The sequence below is a fragment of the Protopterus annectens genome, chromosome 1.part1 (assembly GCF_019279795.1).
Source record: "Protopterus annectens isolate FY-2018-M chromosome 1.part1, PAN1.0, whole genome shotgun sequence".
Classification (NCBI taxonomy): domain Eukaryota; kingdom Metazoa; phylum Chordata; order Ceratodontiformes; family Protopteridae; genus Protopterus; species Protopterus annectens.
This window is the reverse complement of record NC_056726.1, coordinates 484,584,148-484,611,346: the sequence shown is the minus strand read 5'-3', so window position 1 is coordinate 484,611,346 and position 27,199 is coordinate 484,584,148. Positions and strand designations below refer to the sequence as shown.

Sequence of the window (27,199 nt, the reverse complement as noted above, 5' to 3'; positions counted from 1 at the left end):
GTGTGTTTGCTTCGGTAACTCTTTTAGACCTTTTTGTCTTTGCCACTTACTCTGTGGTCCACACTTACAGTAAGCATTATTGCTTCCAGGTATTTGGTCTCCTTTGGTACCTTGGTACTTCATAATTCTGTTTTATGAGCCTTTGATTTTAGTCACTTATTAGTTTAAGCCCTCTAGGAGGTTTAAATTTGCAGTCTTGAAATTCTCCCTCATACCCAGTGCAGAAAGCTTCTGAAGTCTGGTACAAAAGATGTGTATTCGCCATATTGGTTACTTATGAGGAAGTCTTCTGCACAGCTGTATGTTACAGTCTTACCATCCACACATATGTGGATCTGCATTGTACGGATGTGTGTAGTTTAATTATAAGCCAGGCAGCTATGTAATTTATTGTATTACTGTGTGTTGGATTGTTGTTTCTTGTTGCGTAGATGGTGTTAACTTAGTTGATGGCCTGAGCATGCACTCCTAGTCCATTGTCTGATGCCATGGTTCTTACTGACAAGGACTCCTACACTGAACGTGGGAGTGAGAGAAAATTCAGAGATGTGTCAAGCTGGGCATGTCAGAAATCCCAACAGTTAACCCATTTAGAAATTATCCTTGCTGCTTAATTGTCATGATGAGTACATATGTGCTATTTCTCTTGTATTACTAATGTTATTTATTTCATCCTTTTTTGGTGAATATTTGTAATTTCTCTCTCTCTCTCTCTCTCTCTCTCTCTCTTTTTTTTTAGATCACCAGATGAACCGTTAGGCACATGCCCTTCTGTAGGATTACAGTTGTCGAAGTTTTTTCAGTTGTTTGTTAGAAGTTTACCAGAAGAAACACAAGGTGCAGATTTTGTAATTGAATTCTAAGTTTTCTTGTTTTTTGTTTTTTTTTTAATAGCTATTGTATATTACTAGCAGTGATTTAGAAAGGGAAGCTGGTGTCTTCTGTGGCTCATTACAATTGCTACACTGTAAATCAAAAAGAGGAGCTCTCATTGATTACAGAGTTCTCTTTTTCTATATTCTTAAGAAATTTACAGCATTGCAGTGTTTCATGTATTCCACTCTAGAAATGTGCTTTTCTGCTTAAGGATTTGTTTTAAGTGAGAGGCAGCATGTGACATTTTGAGGTGCTGCTTAACTGCTCAGTATTTCAGGAAAGTTCAGAATCATGATGAGAGACCTCTTGATGTCTTTGAGAAGTCTGCTTTTACCTATAATTCCCTTCTCTCCAAACAATTATTGTGCTTAAAAAATGTTTTATTAATAATGATTTAGAATTAAAATGTTAAAGATGTAAAAATGTATTCTTTTGTAAAAATGAACCCACTGGATGGATTTGACAGCACCAAGTACTGTTTGTCAGCATGCTTTTAGGACACCTATGGACAGAACTTTGCTGATGTTCTTCATCTCACATTGCTGCAGTCCTTACACTTGGGTAGTCCGCTGTCCTCGGTCGGCCCGAATACCAAAGTATTAGGCTGACGTCGGTCAAGGCGCTTAAGACTGACATCAGAACGTCAGGGTACAAATGCGCATGACCGACGTCATATCCTCAGTCTTTTTTGCCGCATGGTCCGATGCAGAAGCAACGTTGCAAGTGCCGTTCGGCGTTCTGAAATTTTTCGAGTTCGGAGTTTCAGACCGAATCAAAGTTGGCTAAGTACCCCGTTGGGGAATATTTTGTTTTTTTCTTGCCTCAGTGTTTTACCGGATGTCAGAAAAAGTGAATAACTGTATTTCTTGTGGGAAACAGATACCGCATAGGGACTATCATTCTTTGTGTATTCCTTGTTTGGGGCCTGAGCACGACGTTGTTGGGTGTCGCTTTTGTGCTAGGTTCAATAAGCGCACTATTAAGCGAAGGTTAGATTGTGCTAGGCTGGTCTTCGGGAAGCGGTGCAATTATAATATGCCGTCGGATACTCCGGCGCCCGCTTCTTCGAAGAAGCGCAAAGACAAAGCAGTTAAACCCAGGCAAGATGAGTCGTCCGTTCTGGACGCCGGTTCTTTAGAGGCGTCAGTGGAACCGGTGGTTCCGACGGAGGCTTCTCTGGAGTCCCAGGGGGAGACTCTGATTTTGCAGGACGTGGCCTCTCAGGAGGCAGGTCAGGCTGAAGGGGCCTCTCAGGTTACTGTTCTCCCCTCCCTTCCTAGGGTGGTTAGGCCCTCTCCTTCTGTTTCCAAGCCTTCTCCCAGAGGCAGGCCAGGTTTAGCTTCTGTTGGTGTCACTCCTAGTTCAGCAGGGTCTGTACCCAAGAAGCACATGCTTAAAATGGCAGAAGATTTGATTACTCTGATTAGAGGTTCTTTGCCCCCTCCTGATAAGAGGCCTAGGGTGGAGCCAGAGTTGGGGAGTTTTGAGCAGGCTTCAGATGTTTCAGAGTCTTCGGCTGAAGACTTGCAGGAGTACTCTCCTTATTCAGATTCTGATGCAGATGATTCGACTCCTTCTGCTTCTCCTCCAGAGGATTTTTCTTTTTCAGAGACTCTTCATTCCATGAGGGAACATTTTAAGTGGGAAGGTCAAGACTTCTCTGATTCCAGGAAAAGGCTTAGGGAATTTTTGCTTTTACCCCAGCATAGGCCTTTGGCTATACCCCCTGTTCTGGATGTTGTGGAAGATGTGTTTGCGGAGGCTTCACTTAATCCTGATTCTCTGCCTCCTGCTCCTGTTAAACCGGATAGGTATTACAGGGTGCCTGAGGCTCATAAATATCTTTATAAGAGTCCTAGGGCGGACCCAGAAACTGTTAGTCAGGGACCTAAGGGTGTCAAGGCCTCTGTTGTGAAAAATCCGGTTCCTCCAGATAAAGAGGCCAGAGCTTTGGATAGGTGGGGTAAGAAAGTCTATACTTCTTCTACCTTAGCTATGAGGGCTTTGAATTGCCAGTTTCATATGTTGAAATATCAAAACTATCTGCTTTCTCAATTGAAGTCTAAGGTGGATACTCTGGCAGAAGGCATTGAATGTAAAGAATTACAAGATTTGGTGCATGTCTCTGAACAGGTGGGTAAGCATTCTTTACAATGTGGTTTTGATGCTGTACAGGCCTCGTCTAGGGTGGCTGCCACTGGTTCAGTTCTTCGCAGGCACGCCTGGCTTAGGGATCAGAATTTATCTGACCATGTTAAGACAAGGATTTTGGATGCTCCTTTACAGCCTGATGTGTTGTTTGGTTCACCTGTGGAGTCAGTCTTGAAGAAAATGGAAGACAAGGCTAAGTCTATGCAGGCTGTTAAAGATTTTTTGCAAGTTCAGCCTCCAAAGTTTAGTAGGAATTGGCCTGCTAAGGGGTGGACGTATCCCTCTTATGATTCCCAGTCTAGGGGTAGATCTAGACGTGGTAGGGGCAGAGCTCAGAGTTCTTTCAGACCTAGAACAGGGAGTTCACCTGCACAATCTTCGGGTGAGGACAGGGGCCAGTCCTTTCGTAAACAGGCCCAATGACCTACCTTTTCAGCTGCCAGATCCTTCTTGCCTGGCAGCACCTTTGGGAGGAAGGTTGGCACTCTTCAAGGAAAATTGGAATTTGATTACCCAGGACAAATGGGTATTGGATATCATTCACCAAGGTTACAGGTTTTATTTCCATACCTTGCCTCCTTTCAAAGGCATGCTGGACGTTCCTCCTCAGCAAAGACTAGAGGCTCACAAACAAATCTCTCTGCTACTTCAAATAAGGGCCATACAACCAGTACCTCTGCCAGAAGTGGGTCTAGGATTTTATTCTCGCCTGTTCCTAGTACCAAAGAAAGGGGACACGTGGAGACCAATTTTGGATTTATCTATCCTCAACACATATCTGGACATTCCCAAGTTCAAAATGCTGACGTTGCAACAGCTTTTACCTCTGCTGGGCAAAGATCATTGGATGGTGACTCTGGATCTCAAGGAGGCTTACCTTCATGTTCCTATCAGGCTCAGTTGCAGGAAGTACCTGCGCTTGGGCTGGGACTTCTCATTATCAGTTCTCTGCATTGCCCTTTGGCTTATCTACTGCGCCCAGAGTGTTCACGAAGGTTCTGGCTCCAGTGATAGCTTTCTTCAGGCTAAGGGGAATACAAATCTATCCTTATTTGGACGATTGCCTGATTCTGGCCCAAGGAAAGGACGAACTTATTCAGCATTTACAGTATGTGATAGCAGTGTTAAGATGCCTGGGGTATTCTGTGAACGAAATAAAGTCCAGTCTAGTACCCTCTCAGGACATGTGCTTTCTGGGTGTGAGACTGAATACAGCATCCCAGATGGCCTTTTTGACCCCGGACAAACAAAAGAATCTTTCTCTTTACTTCCATCAATTGTCTCGTCAGTCCAGGCTGACTGCAAGGACAGTCCTTCAAGCCATGGGGTTCATGGCATCTTGTATTCGGGTACTTCCCAATGCCAAACTGCATATGAGGAAGCTACAATGGTATCTCAAAAATGTATGGACACAGCACTGCCAAGATATGGACACTGTCATTCAGATAATACCTTGCATTCAAAAGGAAATTTTGTGGTGGGCGCAGGAATGTCACCTAAACAAGGGACTTTCTGTGACCCGGCCAGAGGCGAGTCAGATTCTAACGACAGATGCCTCAGACAAAGCTTGGGGAGCTCATCTAAATGGAAAATGGGTACAAGACACGTGGCCTGCCAGACTTCAACATCTACATATCAACTTGAAGGAGATGTTAGCAGTCCAATTTACATTAATAGCGTTCAAGGATTTACTTCTCCCAGGACAGGTGTTGGTTCTAACAGACAACACAACTGTCATGTGGTACATCAACAAGCAAGGGGGAACACATTCTTATCCTCTATGCAGACAAGCAATGATTTTGTGGGAGACTGCTCTCAGTTTACAGCTAAATCTTCAGGCAAGGTTTCTGCCAGGAGCACAGAACTCCTTAGCAGATGTGTTGAGCAGACAAATTATGGATCCCCACGAGTGGAAATTGGATCCTCATGTATTTCAGACATTGACAGTGTTATGGGGAACTCCAGACATAGATCTGTTCGCTTCTCCACTAAACTTCCAGCTGCCAAAGTTTTGCACAAAAAGGTTTCATCCCACAGCCTGGAAAGTGGATGCTCTCTCATTCAGTTGGAGCAATCTTCACGTGTATGCCTTTCCACCTCTGCCTCTCCTCCCAAAGGTACTCATGAAGGTCAGACAGGACAAGCCAAACATGATTTTAATAGCTCCAGATTGGCCTCGACAGCACTGGTACCCATTACTGAGAAGTCTGGTACGGGAGCCTCCATGGCCTTTGCCTTCGATTCCTCACCTGCTGTCTCAGGAGAACAGTCATTTACTCAATGTCAAACTTCACTCTCTTCATCTGACAGCCTGGCATATTCTGTTTTAAACCCTGTAGGGTCTCAGCTTCCACAACAAGTTTTGAATGTTATTTTGGAGGCCAGAAGGCCTAGTACAAGAAAAGTGTACGGATAAATGGAGGAGATTTTTATTTTGGAGTACAGCAAAGGACTTTGATGTTTCTAAGCCTAATTTAAGTGTGGCTCTTCAATACCTTACTGAGTTACTGGACAAAGGTTTGTCCTTCTCCTCTATTAAGGTTCATGCTGCAGCAATTTCTGCTCACTATGACTGTGACCCACCTTTGTTTTCTCATCCTTTGTTTAAGCAATTCCTTAGAGGGGCAAAGAATATAAGACCCCCACGTAGAGCTCCTACTCCTGCTTGGGATCTCAATTTTGTGTTGGAGAAACTCACTCTACAACCTTTTGAGCCTGCAGCTACTGCCGAGTTGAAATATTTATCATGGAAGACTGCTTTTTTGTTGGCCATTACCTCTGCGAGAAGGGTTTCTGAATTACAGGCCCTTATGGCGATTGAGCCTTTCTTAATTTTCCATAAGGATAGGGTATCTTTGCGTACTAATCCTTCCTTTATGCCTAAAGTGGTTTCTAGTGTGGCTTTAAACCAAACTATTCATTTGCCTACTTTTTATGCAAATCCCCAAAATAAAGGGGAAAAGATTTTGCACACTTTGGATATACACAGGCAATTGCGATATTATTTGAGCAGAACTAAAGGATTCAGGCAGTCTCAGCAGTTATTTGTTTCTTTTGCTTTGAGTTCTCAGGGCAAACCTGTTTCAAAACAAACTATTTCTAAGTGGATTGGTTTTTGTATTGCTTTCTGTTATTCCCATCATGGTAAGGAGATTCCAGCAGGGATTAGGCCTCATTCCACTAGGGCTACTGCCACCTCTACAGCTTTTTAAGAGGGTGGCTACTAAGGATATTTTGGAAGCAGCTACTTGGAGTTCAGTGCATACTTTCTCTAAGCATTACCACCTTCCACTTTACTCTAAATCTAGGGCTGGTTTTGCCACTGCAATTTTACAGGGCATTTTGGCAGCTCCTAATGCTTTCTAGTTTTGCCATCCTCCCTTACCTCTGCTTTGGGATTCTACCCAAGTGTAAGGACTGCAGCAATGTGAGATGAAGAACATAGTACAGTTTTGTACCTACCATAAATGTAGATGTTCGAAGATCCACATTGCTGCAGTCCAATTTACCCTCCCTCCTTCCCCTCTGTAGTTAGAGGCGGTTGTGTGGTTTGGGTTGTGCATATATTGTACATATTGTATATATGTTTAGTGCAGGGGTGGTTAGTTGTTTTTTGCTGTCTTTTGGTTCTAGCCTTTCTTTTTAGGGCCTTCTGACATCTGGGGCAAGAAAAGACTGAGGATATGACGTCGGTCATGCGCATTTGTACCCTGACGTTCTGATGTCAGTCTTAAGCGCCTTGACCGACGTCAGCCTAATACTTTGGTATTCGGGCCGACCGAGGACAGCGGACTACCCAACTGTAAGGACTGCAGCAATGTGGATCTTCGAACATCTACATTTATGGTAGGTACAAAACTGTACTTTTTTTTTCTATAGTGGTGCAGTGTTTTTTTGCAAGTTTATGCATAACATATTAGGTATTGACCACTTTTACCTTCACAGCAGTTGAGTAGTCCCTTAGGCAATGGAATATTTTCATTTTTTGTTGTTGTTAATAGTTTATACTATATAACAGGAGAATGCTGGATATAAGCAGTATAATGCAATCCTGTGCTTTTGATGGAGGATGTGGAAGTCTGTTGTTCATGTTTGTGAATATTAAATTACGGTGTTTTTTTCTGGTATTGTACAGTCGGAGGTGTGGTATGCTTTATTTTTATTGCAAACAAGGGAAAAGAGTTTTCTCATTTTTTTTCTTTTTTGAGCAAACAGACTAGAAAATGGAAGCTGTGTGAAATTATACTTTCCCAGCATTTGTTAAGAGCTGTTTCTTGTATTTTCAGAACCATTAGCTGTTTTTTCTCTACTGGCATAGCTGTGCTGTGCAGCTGGAAGTGGATTGTCTACAGGTGCAGGCAGGTACTAAAGAGATAACTGAACCATGAACTCTGAGGCATTTGCATGAGGAACACACTAATTAATACTTATAAGGGTGCTGACAAGCAGTTCAGTGAAAATAAATGAAGTCCGACACATTGAAGGGCATTTATTACTTCAGTGGACCGTCTAGTTTATTCATTTAAAGGGAGGCAGTGCACTTTTTCTTCTGTCTACAAATTAGATAACTGAGAGCATGCAAGTTGTTTTTCACATCTGGGAGGGTAATAGAGATGGGACAAAAATGCAAAACAACATCAGAATTACCTGATCCAGGGACCTAAGCCTCATCTGCAGAGTAAATAGGGCATGTGGGAGGATGTGTGTCTGAGACTAACCCTTCTGTAGAACAGGTTTCCCATCCATGTAAAGCAGTGTTCTTCCCTATCCCATTTCAAGCGTAACTTGGACCAGTCGGTGAGAACAGAAATTTACCCCTTGTCTGGCACCTAGGTCTCTCTTAAACAGATGCAGCCTGTAAATGCTTGACCATCCATGCCTGAGCCTAAATGTAGCCCCTTATAATAACCTTAGGGTATCAAAACCTGTCACATGCATTTGGGAAACATGGCCAGGCATAAATAGGCCTCCTGGGGTTGTTAGGCTAAAAGTCACCTGTGAACCTCTATCATGGAATGTAAGTGGTATTGTAAATAGAGCCAAGAAGCAAAGAGTATTGAGTTATATTGAGAAGTATAGGGTGCAAATAGGAACGTTACATGAGACACTTGGATAGAAATGAGGATGTGAATTAAGCAAAGAAAGGATTCAGAATGAATATTCAGAGTATCAAGGACAAAGGAAAAGGATAATAATATTGACTTTGAGAGAGGCTCCAGCAGTGATAGTAGAAGAGAAGAAAGACACTGATAGATTTATCGCAATAAGGGGATATTGGCAGAGAAGAGGGATGATACTGGCATGTAATGTATATTATTTATTTGATATTTGTTTACGAGGAAAGTCCGACTGGGCCAAATAGTGCCCATTTTCAGCAGAGGCCTGGGGAGAAAAGTTCCACAATCCTAATCTATGAAAAATCACTTACAGGTGTTTTAAATCACAAAGTACCATGTAGCACTATAAAGCATAGGAGTGAAAAAATGCAATGAGAAAAGCATAGAATATATTTTTCATAGTAGAGTGCATTGAAAAACATTAACAAGAGTTGGAGAAAATATGTGCAGAAAAACTCATTATTCATATTTGTTACATAGATTAGTATGCCATAAATTAGACCTGATACAATTCTAATAAGATATTTAAAACGGATATAGGAGATTATGTGATTGGAGATTGTGATTAGAGACCGTAAGGGAAAATTGAGTGGTGCCTTAGTATGAGAGAGGGTGTTCATATTAAGGTTGTAGAAGCATGGAAGGATGGAGAGAAAAAGATTATAAGAGTGCAGGGTAGGGTATCTTCGGGTAGCTTAAGTGAGTAGGGAGGAAATACAAAGAAGTAAAGGTAAGGTCTGCAGAGAGAAAGTGGATATAGTAAGGTAGTGAAAAAAGCAAAAGAAAAGGATGGAGTAAGATGTAAAAGAGGGTGGTGAGGAGTGACTTGGGTTGTAGGAGGTTGAGTGAAGTTCAGCCTAAAACTGATATTAAGGAATTTAAGATAATTATGGGAGAGGTTGTTAACTTTCAGCAGGGATATTTCATGGGTGGAGACGGGAACGTGCTCTACAATACTGAAGATGCGTCAAGTGTACCTAGAAGGAAATATATAACAAAAGAGGGTAGATTTCTGAAGAAATATGTGAGTATTTGGAATGGAAGGTGTGAATTTATCATCAGGAACCCGGACTGAATTAGCATATTATTTCCCAAGGTATAATAACTGGTTTAGACTGGAAAATATCTTTCACAGGATCATAGGTATTTAATTTAGAGCTTTGAAACACATTCATTGACTGTTTCAAATCATGCACCAATCAAGAATGAGCTGCAGATGCAGGGTAGGCAAGTAATCAAGAATCACTGGTGTTTCCTACTTTGTTAAAAGGAGAGAAGTTTTAACGAACGGGTAATGGAAATGATTCAAGAGTTGTTAAGGAAGATACAAATTTCTTCAGAAGAAATAGCTCTAGGGAGTGCAGTAAAATAAAAAAAATGGAATTTAAAATATATTAGAAGTAAAAGAGGAGATATGAGGAGTAAGTGATAGGAATTCTTTAGAGGGGCTAGCAAATATTGTTAAAGGAAAAATAATGGAATATTTAGATAATATGCATGAGTTCAGAAAGGTTGCTGTTAAGCAAGTATTTTTGATAACACCATAACGCAAAAACTATTAGCATAACAATGTAGGGAACAGAAAATGTTAAGGGAAGTTTGACAGTTATGAAGTCCATGACAAGAAAAATAATCAGAATCTCTATAGAGGTATTAGAGATATTAGTCTTTGAAAATCTATATAAAGCAGAAGAGTGGGAAACCAAGAAAAGGCAGAAATGGAAATATTTATAGAAGGCTTAAAGGAAGAGGCAACTGAGGATTAGTAGCTAAGATAGAGTTGACCTAAAATGGTGATGTATAATCAATCAACAGGGAAGTCTGGAAGAAGAGAGGGTACTCCTGCGGAAGTCTGTTAGGATGGAAGGAATAAAGATCTGGAAGATTTTGTTTAACAATATTTTTAAAAGGGGGGAATTACCAACATCTTGCATCTTGAACGAAAGACATGCTACCCAAAAAGGGTAAATACCCTTCAGACACAGCTTTGTATGGACTGATTTCAGTTTTAAACCATGATTACCAAGTGTTTATACTAGCTAAGGTGTTGCCAAAAACTGATGGATCTAGATCATTGTTGTTTTAAGGAGGGGAGGAAAACATTTGACAAAGTTAAGGCAAAAGTCATGGTCCAGTGGAAACAGAATGTAAGGAGTTTAGATGCCTGTACTGTTTCTGGGTTTTGATGCAGAGAAAGATTCGGTAGAGTCAGATGGGATTTTATGATTAGGGCAATAGCAGCATTTGCATTCTCTGACAAAATAATGGGGTTAATTAGAAAGATATGTGGAGGGTCAGAGGCAGGAATTAGGATGTGGGAGAGTTCCTTTCTGACAAGGTGTGTTTGAACAGAGGGAGTAGGCAGGAGCTTATTTTGGGTTCCTATCAGAAGACCGAAGATGCATTTTGTCGAATGGGTTTTGGTCGAACTTCAAATGTCGAAAACGCAAAATGAAGAAGCGGCATATAAGTGAATTCCTTCCCTGGGAAAGAAGTCGCTTGGCCACTTCCATCACTTTGTGCCGTTTTCGGCACTGTAGTGCGATCTCGGAGTTGGTATATTTAAGTGAGGGGGGTAGGGGGAACTGTTTTAATGTGTTTTGTTTTTTTGTATGTTTTTTTGGGAAAAGTGATTTTTCCCCTGGGAAAGAAATCGCTGTTCTGGTTGTTCGATGTGTTGTGAATTCGAACTTTGGAGTTCGATATAAAAACGTTCGATCATTTGATCGTTCGTTGTTATAATATAGACCCTTTATTTTTTCCTTTGTGTTTTATACTTTGAGACATTGCCAGAGAAAGTAAGGAACTCATAAATTCAAGGATGTAAGTGGTATGGTAATCAAGAAAAAATAACATTACTTCCGATAATATTATTTTGTACTTGATAAATCCAGGAAAGGGCATTTAAGTATTGTGGAAAATGTTGAGACTTTTTTTTTTCAGAGTATAAAATAAATGAATATAAAACATAGGCCACAATGGGGAAACTGTTTCTACACATTGGTTCAGCAAAACCCATATTTAAGGGGACATGATTAAATGACATATTTAGGGTGTATGGATGAAAATTATTCTATTATAGCAGCTAAGGAAGAGGTAATAAATATTATACAAAAATTGAGAAGTTGAAGGGTGTTTACTATGGATATAGATAGTAAGATACATGAAATGAAAACGTTCCTAGTCCTGTTAATGTTATGTACTCGTGAGGCATATTTTTTATCAACCAGTGGAGAAGTTGTGGACCATATGTGATTATAAAGAATTAAAGGAATTTATTTGTTTGAGAGGAAAAGACTGCAAGAGTTAAAAGGGGTAAGTTGTTTCTCCCCATAGAGCAAAGTGCTTTAAGATTAGCAAATTTGAAGAGTGATTTTACAGTCGTGTTTTTTAAAAAAGAAAAACTTTTTAATGGCTTTGGTAAAAAGTGTTATTTTTTAAACACTGTATTAAATCACTTAAGACATAGGCAAATATACATTAACAGAAAATAAAACAAACATTTTAATATTTTTCCATTTAAATACAATATACATCACATATATTTCCTTACTATCACCAGTCCAACATTACAAAACATTGCTGAATTCCTGCCTTCACTTAAACCTCACTCCTCCTGAACATTACTATGCATGTGCATTGATCTGACAATTTTCATGTACTTTTATGTAATTTGATGTTTTCCTTTTCTAAAGGTACCTCTTTCAGTTCTTTTATTTCTTTACAATATTCAACACCTCAAATTCATTTGGTGTAGACTTTGATTTCCATTTTCTGGTAATTGATTTTTGGCAGCCAGCAGAATTAAACTTAAGACTAGGCAATTCAAATCCTGTATCCCAGCTCAAAAGGAACCATTTCCTTACTTCAGCCATTTGCTCACCCAGTATTTCTGCTTTTTTTAAAATATGTCAGCTCATCACACTTCCAAAACATGTGTTCTTTACCTCTTTCATCTTCTTCACGCCTCCAACATTTGCTATTTATCTGAGGAAAAAAATCTTTGAAGTCTGCTTGGGGTACAAAAAATACCTAAGCAAACACTTCCATTCAAAGATACTAAACCTTCTGTACTTGGCTGCATACATGGGAGCCATACATATTTCTTCTCATTGTTTTTTATAAATTGCCTTTTTGATCTCTATTTGCAATCTTTTCTAACCTCCTCTGATTGATATAGTTATTATGCAGTATTTTATATGCCCTACTAATTATCCCTTTTTTAACAGCTGATTCTGTTCTAGATTCAGCTAAAAACTCTACCAGAGCAGATTTCTCACTTAAAATTCCCCTACTCCCTTCTGTTTGCCTATACTTTGAGATCAAAATCTGGTAGGGGAGGATGGGGATGACTGCAGTTAGGGATATAGACATTAGGCAAGTGGGGGGGGGCTGGAATTTTGGAGAAAATTGGATAAAGAACCAAGGTATTGGGAGCAAATAACTAGAGAGGGAAGGGTAATAAAATGGGAAGAAGCCAAAAATTAATTTGGACTGCAGGTTACAAATTGCCTTTTCTGTCAAGGATTGCTTTCAGAGTATAGTCAAAGAGAAGGAAATAGGGGGTCCTAAACTAAAGACCAGCACTGGTAGAATTTTTAGTAGAATCTAGAACAGAAGTGGCTGTTAAAGAAATAATTAGTAGAGCATATAAAATATTGCATGATTTTAAGAATCAATCAGAGGAGGTTAGAAAGGATTGGGAAGAGAGAGATTGGATAAGCAATTCTCAAAGAAACAAAGGGAGGATATATATATGTCTCCGAAATATGCAAAAAAATCTAGATGATTTAGGATTTTTGCTTGGAAATGTTTACACAGCTATTTTAATAACCAAAGTAGAGAATTTTTCCTCGGGTAGACAGCAAATGTTGGAGGTGTGACAGGGAAGAAAGAGGTACTTGGGACCATATTTTCTGGGAGTGCTTTTTGTTGTTGAACTTTAAGGATTCCCTGCCAGATGCACTGTTGGAGATGCTGGGTGGGCGGATTAGTGTGACGAGGGAGATGCTTTTTCTGAGCAATGCTACAGAATCAGAATTGCCTAGACGTGGTAAGGCCTTGCTTTGTCTAATTATGGTGGCTGTCAAAAAAGCAGTTACTAGAAAATGGAAATCGAAATCTAAACAAACTATATTAGAAGTAGTGAATATTGTAACAGAGATACAACAACTGGAATTGAGATCTTTAGAAAAGGGTAGGAGCAAACTATGTTAGAAAAAATGGAATTGTGGGAACAATAAGTACAAGGGAGGAATGAGTTTTAAAAGAAGGCAGGACTTAAATGAGCTGTGTAATGTTTGACTAGAAACTATTGGGTAGGTTATAAGTGATGTATAATATCTGCAGCTGGGAGTGTGTCGGTATGATTTGTGATGTAAAATGCTTGCAACTAGGATTGTGTCAGTGTGGTTTGTTTTCATTTATATAAATGTATGATTGCTTATGTTGTAAGTGATGGTTTAGTATAGATGTTTCTTGTCTAACAAAATGGCATGGAAGGCAGTATCTAGCTTGCAATCAAAATGCCTTTACCTCATCCCACTCTATTGCCTTTCCTAGTTGATTTGTTTGCTCCCAATGGTTCCTTTGCCAGGTTTTTCCAGTAAATTCCAGCATCCTCTTTTTTTTTTTATTAAACAAGGCACATCTTTATTAAACAATCACTTATTACACAGGCAATCTTACATATATTTTGTGCATCCCTAATTGCATTCATCCCTATTGGCAGAATCTGTTTTTTCTCCATTCCTGTGTTGGCTTAGTTTTTCGAATACTTTCTGCTACTTTGAATATAATATTCTATATGATTATTGTTACTGTCCTTAAAGATCTGCATCCAAAATTCCAATCTCTCCTTGTTTCTTGAGCTTTCCCCCTTGTTTTGTCATCATCCATTTCCACTTTGAATTATAGGTATCTGCTTCTGCTATGTATGGGGACCCTTAACTGTGTAACTCTGAAATACCCCTTCAAATCAGGTAATCGCACTCTGCCTTGTTCTGTTCGAAGAATCAGCTTATCCCACTTGACATTCCTTAAGTGTCAGTGTCTCGTTTTTATTTTATTACCTTGTGTTTTTATTTTTATTATTGGCACATAATCTGAAATAGTTATTGGGTGTGTCTCTAGACCTTCAGTTACATGGAAATGTTTCTGTGAAAAGTAAATTCTGTATAGCCTAGCCCAATTTTTGTATCTTGGGGAATAATATGTAAATTCACTCAGAATTCATAGTACTGAATTCACATCTTCCATGCCAAATATTTTCATATTTTTTTTTTCAAAAGTCAACCCTCCTTTGTTATATTTTCCCATCTGGATACCCCAGGTACATTTTCACTGTTGCAAGTCAAATTCCATTCCCCACTTATAAGTTATATTTCTTGCAGAAAGCGGATTATTTCTCTCAGAATTTTCTTAAGATCCATTATAGCAGTTTTACATGGAGTATAAGTACATGTCATTGTAATCCTTCTCCCTTGCTAGTACCCCTTAGTATTATAACTCTACCATTATTATCTTTTTTATCCTCTTCTATCACTATTGGAGCTCCTCTTGCAATTAATGTAAGTACTTATCTTTTCCTTTATCCCAAGTATTCATAGGACCATAGGAAGTTACTAGGCTAATGGCTCTAGGGCTTTTGCAAGCCAACCCTAGTTCTACCTTTATTTCCACGAATAGCGCTTATTGTCCCTCTCCAAGAGGGTCACAGGTGGAACCCCAGGGTGAATTTATGTTTACACATCCAGTTGTCCAGATTGCATTTGAAGAGGGCCAATAAGGTGCTCTGTTTGACATGAAGTGGGAGTCTGTTCCAAAGGTGTGGTAACCTCTGGAGACACATCTGTCCCTCCAGCAGGTTCTATTAGTGTCACATACCAGGTTAAGGTCTTTAGAGCAAGTAACCCGTGTATTGTTTGACTTACAGATGTGCAGCATTTCCAGTAAAGCAGTGTCAGAGGTTGCCTTGTATGCAAGGTAAAGATTGCTGAGTAGTCTGTATGGAACAGAATAAAGTGACAGTGATTTCAGATGATCCACATAGGGCAGATGCTGAAGACCTTGAATTTTCCTTGTGAGGAACCTTTGTGGTTTCTCCAATTGCCGCAGGTACCTGGAAAGCTACATACCAAAAGGGATGTATTCAGTTATAGGTATAGGGAGGTTATAACTTCTTTTTTTCTGTAGTCTTACGAGATGAGCAGTATAGCATGCCCTTCTTCCCACTGTGGATACATGGTGGTCAAAGGTAAGGTTGCTGTCAACCTGTGTGCCCAGGTCTCTCACCAGTGTGTACTTACTTAAGATGTTGCTGTTGATGTGGTAGTTAGCTGGAACATCTTGTTTACCAAAAGGGATGATGATACATTTTTGGTACATTTTTTTTGCATTGAGTTTAAGGCCATGACTTTGGCATCAATCTTTTGTTCGTATAAGAACTCTTGTAGGATGATGGCATCATTTGGAGGTTCTATGACCGCTCTCAGTTTGCAATCATCAGCAAACTTTGTCAGACACAGTCCTTTAGTTTTTGCTTGTACTTCAGAGAAATTCCAAGCAGTAGAGGTCCCAGGACTGATCACTGTGGAACACCACTGGTTACAGGTCTGCTGCTGGAGGTGAATTTCCATATTTTGACTATGTGTTCTATCAGTGAGCCAGTTGGCGACCCATCTAATGATATAAGGGTTGATACCTTGCTGGGTGAGTTTGTCAATGATGCCTGAGTGGGGGATAGTGTCAAACGCATGGCTATGTCTGGGTAGGCTTTATGCACAAATTTTCCCTTGTCCAGAGCCTTTGGTGACTGTCTCAAAGAACTCCACCAGATTTAACAGGCATGATCTCCCTCTGACAAATACAAACTGATTAGGGTCAAGTGTTTGAAGATTACCTGTATCTTTGTTGATAAGGTCCATGATGATTTGCTGTGTGGCCTTCCAGATGAGGCTAGTTAGGCTAAATAGGTCTGTAGTTCCCAGGGTCTGTAAAAGCACCACCTTTGCACAAGGGAATAATGGTGGCTGCTTTCCATTCAGCTGTGATGAAACTGGTGCTTAGACTATGATGGAAAAAGAGTACTTAATGATGTTGCTAATTCGTTTTGGAGCCCATGAAGGATGCAGCCTTGGGATGTTATCGTGCCCCATAGATGCTGTGTTTTTGGCCTTCGAGAGGGCGTTTACAACCTGCTCTTTATAAATACAAAGTAGGGGTGGGTGGTAGGGATTTCATGGGTACATGTGGCATGGACAGGGGAGTGAAGTTTTCACAGAACCTGTCGGCTAACTGGTTAGCTATGTCCATAGGCTCAGTATATCTGGTATCATTAACTACCAGTTCAGCACAAATCTGGGCCTTTCCTTTTAGGTTATGGATGTAATTGAAGCACGCCTTATGGTTGTCCTTAGTTGAGGAAGCTAATTTGGATTTGTAGTTTTCTTTTGAGGACTTCACAAGAAGTCTTATTTGCTTGTTTAAGCTGAGACGGGAGTGTTTCCAATTTAGGGCTCACTCCCCCTTGCTCTTAGACAGTAATTTCTTCCTCATATTGTAAAGCTTGTTAATGGCAGCTGTCCAGGCAGGTTTGCTCTTTCTTGACGAGCTTGTTTTGGTTCTGTCATATACAGCCGAGTCAGTGCAGTTATATACAGGTGTTTGTATAAAGTATTGGTATAGAACTCTGCATAGTTGCCAGTTCTGTCTGAGGGAGGAGATGCAGTGAAGCTATTCATACCATCCCGTAAGACGTTATAATCTGCTTCGGAGAAGTTTTTTTTAGTTTAGTTGCTGCTGGGGGGGGGGGGGGGGGCAGGTGTGATTATTTCTTCAAATTAGACTGATTTTGGTCAGATCTCACCAGGGAAGACCTCATAGTGGGGGTGCTACAATGGTCCCCCATATTGGTAAGCACCAGATTGAGGAAGTTGGTACCCCCTGTGGAGGTGTCCACCAGCTGATCCAGGGCATTGGAGTTAAAGTCGAGGAACCTTTGGGCAAGTGAGTTTGAGCATGAGTAATTTACCCAGTCAATGGATGAGTAGTTAAAGTCACCCAAACCATGGTGTTCAGCTGTATCTTGATAGACTCAATTAGATTCAAATAGGTGTAGCGGGTGTCCTTATTCATGGAGGGGGTCCTGTAGACTGGCAATGACTTGAATAGGTATCCTACCAACGGTTAATTGTACTTGACGTATCTCAAGGGAATCATACTGTTTAACCATTCTGCAGGTGTATTTATCTTTAATGAATATTGAGACACCACCTCATTTTTTTTCACACCTTAAGTTTGTGGTCTGAATGTGTGGAAGGAAATATAACCCGGTAAGGCTGCACAGCCTTGAAGCAGGTCTCCTTGACTGCACAAATGTCTGCGTCTTCCAAGGTAAGAACTGCTTCCATTGAGTGCAGTTTTGAGTTAAGATTCCTAACATTTAACAGCATAATCTTGGGTTGTTTTTTGATGGCCTTTTTTGCTGTAAATTTTGTCCTTGAGACACTGCCTAAAAAAAGGTACTATGGGGGTGGCAAGAGACTTAGCCACTAGCCGAAATCCCAGAGGTGACAGATGAAGACTGTTTCTGGAAAGATTCTGCTGAATCACCATCCTGAAAACCTTCCTTTATCAAATTCACATGTCAGTTCTGTCCAAGTGTGTTTCCTGTAACATAGCTATTTCCACTCTACATGTTTTAATATGGTTCACTACTCTCTTCTTTTTTGTATTTATCTGTGGGATGATTGTCACTTAAAGACATTACAGAAAGCATCATTGTATTAAAAAGTTGTTATTCCCATTTGTTATGTATAACAGCTTTTTTGCTAAATGTCTAATTCCAGCTTTTGTGTTACATGTATGCACTGTTTGGCAGGTTGAACTTTTATACAGTTGATCTGAAGTAGTTTACTTCATTTGTCTTCAACCTGTGGGTCTTTGGATCCACATCGGATCCGACACGGCCGCATTTTCCAGCTATGGCTCCGAGCTCCATGCTCCTCCCCTTACCCATAATGCCTCCATCTCCCTTCTCCCCCCCAGATCTCATTTGCCACCTGAGAGGAAGCAGTGTGGTTCGAGCTCCAGAGTTTAGGAGTGTTCGTCAACAGTAATTTGTTCCCTTTTTTGGCCTTTCTATCTCTTAAGTTTTCTTCTACCTTTTTCTATACTTTCTCTGGGTTCTCTGTAGCAAAAAAAAAAAAAAAAGTAGTTTGTAGGCTTTGCTATCTTTCCTCCCCATTTTCTTCCAGTATGGTGCGCGCGCGTGTGTGTGTTTGGGTTGATTAAGGCATGGCGGACCCCCGAAGCCAGGCTTCAAAAGGTACACAGAGTGTCGCCATACACTTTCTCCGGCAGATGACCACACTCTGTGTGTGGTTTGCTTGGGGGTGGCTCACCTCCAGTCCCCCTGTCCTATTTGCGTAGGTTTAATCCCAGGGCACTTAAGGACAGGTGGGACAAACTGATCCTTAAGCGCCTGTTGCCCTCTTCTGCTGAGACTGAGGTCCCATCGTCCTCTGCTAGGAAAGCAGCGGCTGCTGCTTCGTCTTCCCCTTCTACAGCTTCTGGGACTCACCCTCCTGCCAGGAGGCCTGGGAAATGGGATAAAGCCAAGAAGGACCAGCCTCGCAAGCGATCCCCTGACTGCTTGTCGGAGGCCGGCCCCCCCACCAAAGGTTAAGCCTGTTTCCAGGCCAGTGACACCTTGGCTCAGGTCCCCTAGGTTCTCACGTGAGCCCGAGGTACAGGTTAGCTGGTCGCCCCATAGGCCTTCCCCCCACCAGCTTTCCTGGCCTACTTCGGCAGCATCCTTCCGCTCTACTTGGAGCTTGTCTGAGGCGGAGATGGACAAGATGATGCAGAGGTTTATCTGCACTCAAATCCAGACGGGAGTGTTGCCAGGGCCTTCTCCCACCGAAACGGGCTCCTTTCAGCCATTGTTTAGCCTGTCACTCCTTCTCCGATCCAACCTGCAGTTTCAGAGTCATTGGATCCAATGACGATCGGAGTAGAGGGGTTGGCGCCGACGGTACCCTGTACCTCGATGCCGGCCAGTGCCTTAAGTGTGTCGGATCCGAATGGATCAGACCTGAGCTCTCTGAGTTGGATTTGAAGGGGTGCTGTCTGCTCCGAGCTTGGAGAGAACCATTACCCTCAATGTCTCGGCTCCAGCTTCCCGGTTGGATTAGGAGGAGCGGCTTCTGCTCAGTCAGCCCAAAAGGTCCGTTCCCTGTCGGCATTTGACGTGGTGGAGAGGGTTCTCGCAGGGTCGAGGCCTCTGACCATTTAGTCTTTGGAGGCTGTCCAGACCCCCCCCTGACTTTGAGTGTGGTTCCGACCATCTTGCCCTGTAAGGGACAGCCCATAGCCGTGGTGCCCCAGGAAGTTCCTCCCTTGGAATAACCTGCTTGCGAGACCTCCCCAGACGGTCCCCCTGAGGAGCGCCCCCCCCCCCCTTCAAGCATAGGTGTAAAAGGAGGCACTTGGACTCACCTCCAGATTCTGTCACTGAAGACGTGGACCTGGATGAAGGGGAAGGTTCTCCAAGATCACCCACTCCCCTTCGCCAATGAGTGGAGTAGTCTGCCCTAAAACCAACCTCTGACTAGTTCATTTTTCTGGAGTCATTCGGCTCTGGCCCATCTACCTCTTGGGTGTCCCCTCCTGCCGATCCACTTGTGGAATTGATAACATCTAGGGCTTGGCTTGGAAGGAGCCAGAAACCATAGAGCCAATATCCAAGCGCCCGGACAACGTCTTAAGCCCCCCTCGGACAAGTTACACTGGCACAAGGGGTCCCCTCTAGATGCTATGATGGTGGCTGCGGCCACCAAAAAGAAACTCACCCAGGAGAGTTCCACAGTCCATCCGCCTGACCGAGAGCATTGGATCATTTTGGGAAGTGAGTTTATGCTTTAGCAACCTTCTGTGTGACTGTGCTGAACTACATGGTGCACGTCATTCGATTCCAGAGAGATCTGGTCAAGGAAGTCAAGGAGCTGACCCCTGGGTTCATGTCGGCAGAGGACAGAAAGACGTTCGATGCACGAATGGCCATCCTGAAATCTGTAGCCAACACGTCTATGTGTTTGCTCTCCCATGCCACGAAGGGAGCCACATGGGTGGCAGGGTCAGGCGTTGCCATCCGGCATCACGCCTGACTCCGCTTATGTCAGTTCTCGGAGCCCTTCAAGGTGTCTTTTACCAACCCCCCTTATGATGTTTTTTTCCTTTTTGGGAAGACGGTCAGAGAGACTTTTGTCCAGAGGAAGAAGGACAGGAAGACACTGTCTGCTGTGGGGTTGCTTCTCACTGCCTCAAAGGTCCTTTTCCAGGAACCAGTGTGGCCAGAAGATGTGGTTTTGCAAGTCTCAGGCATTTTCCCGAGAAGTTCAGGACCCGCCTTCCACCAGAGGCAGAGGGGGGATATGATAGATGCAGCCCTAGAGGCAGAGGGGGTCCTAGGAATTTCGGGTCCTGAAAACCTTTCGCTGATAAACCCAGGCAGCAGCCCTGAGGTGTTGCCTAACTGTCCATCTCTGGGGCAGTCGGAGGTCGCTTGTCGCTTCACCCACTAGCATGGGAGTCCATCACTACAGATCAGTGGGTGCTGCGAGTCATATCCAGTGGATATTTTGTTCTGTTCAAGGATCCTCCCCCATCCAACAGAGCCCTCCCAGACGTTCCAGCCATGCAACGGGAGAAGGCAGCAGTGCAGGTAGAATCACTGCTAAGAAAACGAATCATCCAACTGGCCCCCCCAGACCAGTCTGGATCTGGAGATTATTCCAGGTTCTTTTTAGTGCCAAAAAAGGTGGGGGGACCTCAGACCAATATTGGATTTGTCCAAACTGAACCTATCAGTAACCAAAACAAAATTCCGGATGGTCACGATTCAGTCTATCCTGCCCTGTCTACAGGCCAGAGACTGGACGTGCTCAATCGACCTCCAGGACACGTACTATCACATCAAGATGGACAGGTGCTCCTGGAGGTTCCTTCGCTTCCAGTTGGGAGCCAATCATTACCAATTTCAAGCCCTCCCCTTTGGTCTCACCACAGCCCGCCCCCCCCCCCCCCCCGAGTGTTTACCAAGGTAATGGCAGTTGTAGTGGCTCACCTGAGGCTTCAGGGCATTCAGGTCTTTCGGTGCCTGGATGATTGGTTCTTTACTGCCCCTTCAGAGCATCTACTCTGCCAGGCCAGGGACTCCTTCCTTCAGCTAGCCAATAGGTTGGGCATTACAATCAATATGAACAAGTCTGCTCTTCACCTGGTTCAGATTTTAGATTTCCTCGGGGCACGACTGGACACAATACAAACTAAGGTGCCCCTTACGTCAGACAGGATATGCAGTTTGAGGTTACACGTCTTACACATTCTTCAGACCCATTTACCAACAGCCGAATCAGTGTTTAGGGCTCTAGGTTCCATGGCGGCCACGATAAATCTTCCAATGGCGCGCCTTCATATGAGGGTACTGCAATTGGCACTGGCAGTTCAGTGGTCACTGTTAGACCTTCCATTGACTTTTCCAGTGAGAATTTCAAAAGTGTGCAGGGACTCCCTTTGGTGGTGGATTCAGTCCCTGGATCTCCTCAAGAGACATCCGTTTCAACCTCCTTTCCTCAAGGCCACAGTCACCACGGGAGCCTCCCTACTAGGGTGGGGAGGCACTGCTCAGGAAGGACATTCCAAGGCACGTGGTCCTCTTCTGAAACCTATTTGCACATCAGTGTTCTAGAGACGAGAGTGGTTCTTCTTGGATTACAGGCCCTCCATGCTCATCTTCCTCTGGGAATGATTGCAGTTCAGACAATATGTCAGTGGTCTGGTATATCAGCAAACAAGTGCAAACCAGATCTTATCCCTTATGTTGAGATGCCATGAGTGTGTGGGGATGGGCAACCTCCACCGGCCGCTTTCTGGTGGCAACGCACATCCCGGGACGGTCCAACATTCTAGTGGACAGGCTCAGCAGCTCGATCCTGATGCCTTATGAGTAGTCTCTGAATCTTTCAGTAGCGGAACAGATCTTCCTAGAGTGGGGTCGTCCTTGCTGCGATCTCTTTGCATCTCCTTCCAACGCGAAATGCAGTGAGTTTTTCACTCTGGACCCCCCCCCCCGGGGGGGGGGAGCCTTCAGAGACTCTGATTCATGCTTGACCTCCCGTGCTTCTTTATGCATATCCTCCTCTTCCCCTTATGTCAATGTTTCTACAGAAAGCCCGAAGGCTGGGGAGCACTGTGATCCTCATTGCCCCATTCTGGCCTCGACAGATTTGGTTTCTCTTACTCAGGTGTCATCTAGTTATTTCACCATGGACCTTGGATCCGGTCCCGGATCTGCTCTCACATCCCTCTGGGATACCTCATCCAGATCTGGAAAGTCTGAAGCTCACTACTTGGTTGCTGCAGTTCCCATGATTATTAGGACTCCCAGTCTGTCATCTCCTGTTAAGTCCATTGTGGTGGCGGCTAATAAATCGTCCACCAAAAAAGTCTACCATAGTAAATTGAAACGCTTTTCTATATGGGCCAATCTGAAGTTTTAAATTTTCTAGCTAGCATTTTTCATCAGGGCGCAAGTTCCTCTATGGTGAAAGTCCAACTAGCAGCCATCTCTAATTTTCATGTTGGGGTAAACATGTCTTCATTGGCTTCCTCTAAACTTTGTAAAACCTTTCTCAAAGGTGACTTTCTTCTCAGACCCCTGGTTAAGGATCCGATTCCGCCGTGGAACCTCACTTTGTTGTTGCAGGCATTGGTTTCTCCCCCCTTTGAGCCTACGGCATCTGTGGATCTACAATTCTTGACCTGGAAAACTGCCTTCTTGGTTGCCATCACATCTGCTAGAAGGCTGTTGGACCTTCAAGCTCATTATATCAGTCCCTTATATGATATTTCATAAAGATAGAGTGTCACTATGCACCTACCCGTCCTTCCTTCCCAAGGTAGCTTTGGAAGCCAATATTAATCAGACCGTCAATTTGCCAGTATTTTTTCCTAACTACCTGAACAAAGTGGAATACAAATTACATTTACTGGACGTCCATAGGCAGTCGAGGTTTTATTTTCACAGGACTAAACCTTTCCGCAAGTCTGATCAACTTTTTGTGTCCTATGCCAAGCCCTTCTTTGGTAAACCTGTTTCAAAAGTGACAATTGCTCGCTGAATTTCACTATGCATTGGCCAGGCTTATTCAGATCTAAGTTTGTCTCTACCGTGGCTACATCAGCAGCCTTTTGATGTAGGGTCTCCTTGGATGATATTTGTTCAGCTGCTACTTGGGCCTCATTTCACACCTTTATTTCTCATTATAAACTGGATTTGGTCTCTAGGAGTAGAGCATCCTTTGGCTCTGCGGTGCTCCGGAATATCCTTCCATGAGTTAGGTAGCTGGGGACTCTGTCCCACAGCTTGAAGAGCAAATGGGTAAACTACTTCAGATAAAGAAGTTATGTACTTTCCATAACGTTTCATCTGGGTAGTTCTACTTCATTTGTCTTCAACCGTCCCCCTCCTTCCCCCTAACCTTATCCTTTAGAATATGACATGTCCCTTGCACCAGGCGGTTATTGTTGGGATCTTTGGTTCTGTCAAGGCTAAAGTTCTTTTGTGTCATTTGGTGTTTGATGATAAGGTGTCATTGGGTCGGGTGTCTGATACCTGTTGGGCAGCAAACTCGATCTGAAGGGAAAGGGAGATGGGGGCATTATGGGTAAGGGGAGGAGCATGGAGCTCGGAGCCGTAGCTGGAAAATGTGGCCAAGTCAGATCCGATGTGGATGTGAAGACCTACAGGTTGAAAACAAATGAAGTAGAACTACTCAGATGAAACTTTATGGTGAGTACATAACTTCTTTTTTCTTGTCATATCCATTTGAGCCTGTGTCACATCTTAGAAAACTTCTTGTTTTATTGAAAACCCTCAAAAGAATACAAAAAAAAAAACAAATACAGCCCCCAAATCCCCTAAAACCTATTAAGTTAATACTAACATACAAAACTATGTACATCTTCAAATATTAAAGTTTTACCCTCCTACTAGGACTAAAGGTCCCAAACTTACAGCCGCACTCACAGACCTTGGTTAACCCAAAAGAAAGGATTTTATGTTATCTTCATTAATTCCTCAGTGAATGGGTCTGGGATCTGACCCTTGGCTCTTACTCTGCTGCTTTTTTCTCTGACTCTCCAGCTCCTCCCTTTACTCATAAAGCCACTAACAACTGCATTACTCAAGTCTCGTTTGCTGCTCTAATGATTCGGTTGGGATTGCATTCTCTTTTTGGGATAATGAGTAAAAACGTTATAGTTTAACTTTTTTTCTTGTTTATTACCCTATGTAGAAACCTTCTCATTCCCTGCTAAATTAGTTTATCTTTTTTGCATCCTTCTTCCTTCCTTTGATATTCGTCCTTACCATCACTGGGAATTTTTCCTTTTCATTCTCTGTAAGGTAGTACTATTACCATTGTTGCTGTGTGTATATATATGTGTATATATATATATATATATATATATATATATATATATATATATATATATATATATATATGATGCATGTGTGTGTGTGTGTGTGTATAAGTATATATATATATATGTATAAATATATATATATATATATATATATATATATATATATATGTGTGTGTGTATGTATATATATATATATATATATATATATATATATATATATATACATATATATATATATATATATATATATATATATATATATATATATATATATATATATATATATATATATATATAAATCTTTAAATCTTTTTGACTGGTTTCTTGCCATTAGGCATTATTCATAACATGGTTGAAAAGCCTACGAGATTTAAAAAGTGCACTTTCTGTTGGCACAAGATACCCAGCTCTGATGCTCACAGGGAGTGCATTTATTGTCTAGGCCCTTCTGACCTTGATACTCCTTGTACTATTTGTGCTGGCTTCAACACTAGAGCTATCCATGATTGGCACAACAAATTAGTGCTTAAGGGCCTTAACCCTGCTTCTTTGCCATCTTCTGCTATGTATACTTCAGGGTCTCAAACCCCTTCTCAGAATCAAGATCTACAGAGCCCAGGGAGCATAGAAAGTGCTCTCCTGTCAGGTCTCCCAAATCTGCTGAGAGATCGGAGCCTCCAGCTAAGATTTCAGAACACTCTGATCCAAAATCTTTGGATCCTACAGATTCTATTTGAAAATCTCCTTGGCTCTAAAGCCATTATTTTTCGTTGAAGCTAGTGCCCTCAAGACTGAGGTCTGTTTTCCTACAAGAGACTCCAAGAAAGTCTTCTCGTACTCCTTCCACTTCCTCTTCGATCAGGTCCAAGCAAAGTCTTTCCAAAGCTGAGGTGGATAGGAGAATGAGAAAATTTCTCAGAACACCTGCCTAGTTGGGGATTTAACTGTCTGCGTCTCCCATCGGATCCAGAAGCATTAAACCTCCCTCACATACCGTCATTGCTCCTTCTTGACCTGCCCTTCTTTTTTGGAGCCCTCAGATCCAAGATCTCCAAGAGTCATACCATCGGATCCGAAGATGCTTTGATCTTCGACTCTTCCCTGATATGGTCGGCTCCAACTCCCCTTGAGCAAGATGTGTCTTGGAGCTGAAGTGTTGGCGTTAGATCCTAGGGGAATGATCTTGACTTTGAAGCTTTCAGAGTAGCCGCTTCCCCTCCAGGCATCTATATTAGACAGCTCGGCTCTGACTCCTCCTTCAGAGGAGATGGTCAGAGAGGGCTCTGGTTTGTCTGATCTGAGAGTTTCGGGTCTGGTTAGATTGAGCTTGGCTTCTCCTGGTCCCTCTGCCTTCAAGGTAATGGAGAGGGTTTTCACCCCCCCCCCCCCAGAGAGCTGTGTCAACTCCTAGTTCTTCCAATCCCTGTTCCCTGTTCTGATCCTGTGTCTTGAGTGTTGTCTTCCTACTGCACAGGGACAGCCAGCCTGTAAGAGCTTCCAGGCAGTTGCAGTGCCCACCTTTTCTGATACCTCTCCAGGACACCCCACTGAAGAGATCCCCCGAAAGAGGTTGCGCAAAAAGATGCACTTAGATTCCCCACAGGAATCTTTGAAAGAAGACACTGATTTTGTTGAAGGGGAATGCTGCCCTACATCTCCGTCAGAAGATGTCTCCTTTGGAGACATTCTAGAAAATCCTGCACCAAAAATGTGTACGGTCTTCTGAAGTCCTTTCCCAGGATTAGTCTGTGTTCCTTGAATCCTTTGGGTCTGGCCATCTACATTTAGTGTTACCCCCCCCCCCCGACAGATGAGCTTTTATATCTTGTCTCCCGCCAGCCATGGAAGGAACCGGACATCATAGAACCAGTTCCAAGATGTCTGGATATGATTCTTGGAGCACCTAGAGACTGACAATATTGGAGTAAGCAAACCCCTATAGATGCCATGGTTGTTGTGGCAGCCACCAATAAGGAACTGGCTGAACAGATCTCCTCTGTCCATCCTTTTAATAGAGAATCTAGGACCTTGGACAGGTATGGGAAGTGAGTTTATGCCTCAGCGACCTTTACCTTATGGTCGCTAAACTATCTGGCTCACTTCACTAGACTTAATTAAGGAACTATCTAACTCTATCCCTGGGTCCATTTCAGAGGACGAAGAGAAGGCTTAGTCCGCCCAACTGGCAACCCTACAATTTCAATGCGTCCATGACATTAATCTCTAAAGCAGCTGAACATTCCTCAAGGGCTCCAAGTTCAGACATAGCCATCAGAAGGCATCCCTGGATGCGATTATGAGATTTTCTGGCGCTCTTTAATGCGTCATTTATCAATGCTTCCTTTGATGGATGTTCTCTGGGCCCACTGTTCAAGACACTTTCCCACAGTGAGCAAGATGGAAAGATCTTGTCTGCTGTGGGAATCTGTTTTTCTACCCCACAGAGACCTATTTCAAGAAATCAGTGTGATAGTAAGAATATGTGCTTTCGGAAATCTCAGGTTCCTTTTCAAGACTCACACAGAGGGGGGGGTCCACCAAACCAGGGCTTCTGTGATTCATTCTCG

The 27,199-nt window shown here is 42.5% G+C and overlaps 1 protein-coding gene across 1 annotated transcript in view; it reads left to right on the top strand.

The window, feature by feature from the left end:
* The window catches only part of TARBP1 (TAR (HIV-1) RNA binding protein 1), a 2,802,917-nt gene that overhangs the window by 440,784 nt on the left and 2,334,934 nt on the right, over positions 1-27,199 (top strand). The window contains exon 6 of the mRNA XM_044087106.1: positions 740-837. Within this exon, the coding sequence (XP_043943041.1) occupies positions 740-837 (98 nt within the window). The remainder of the gene's footprint in view (positions 1-739; positions 838-27,199) is intronic.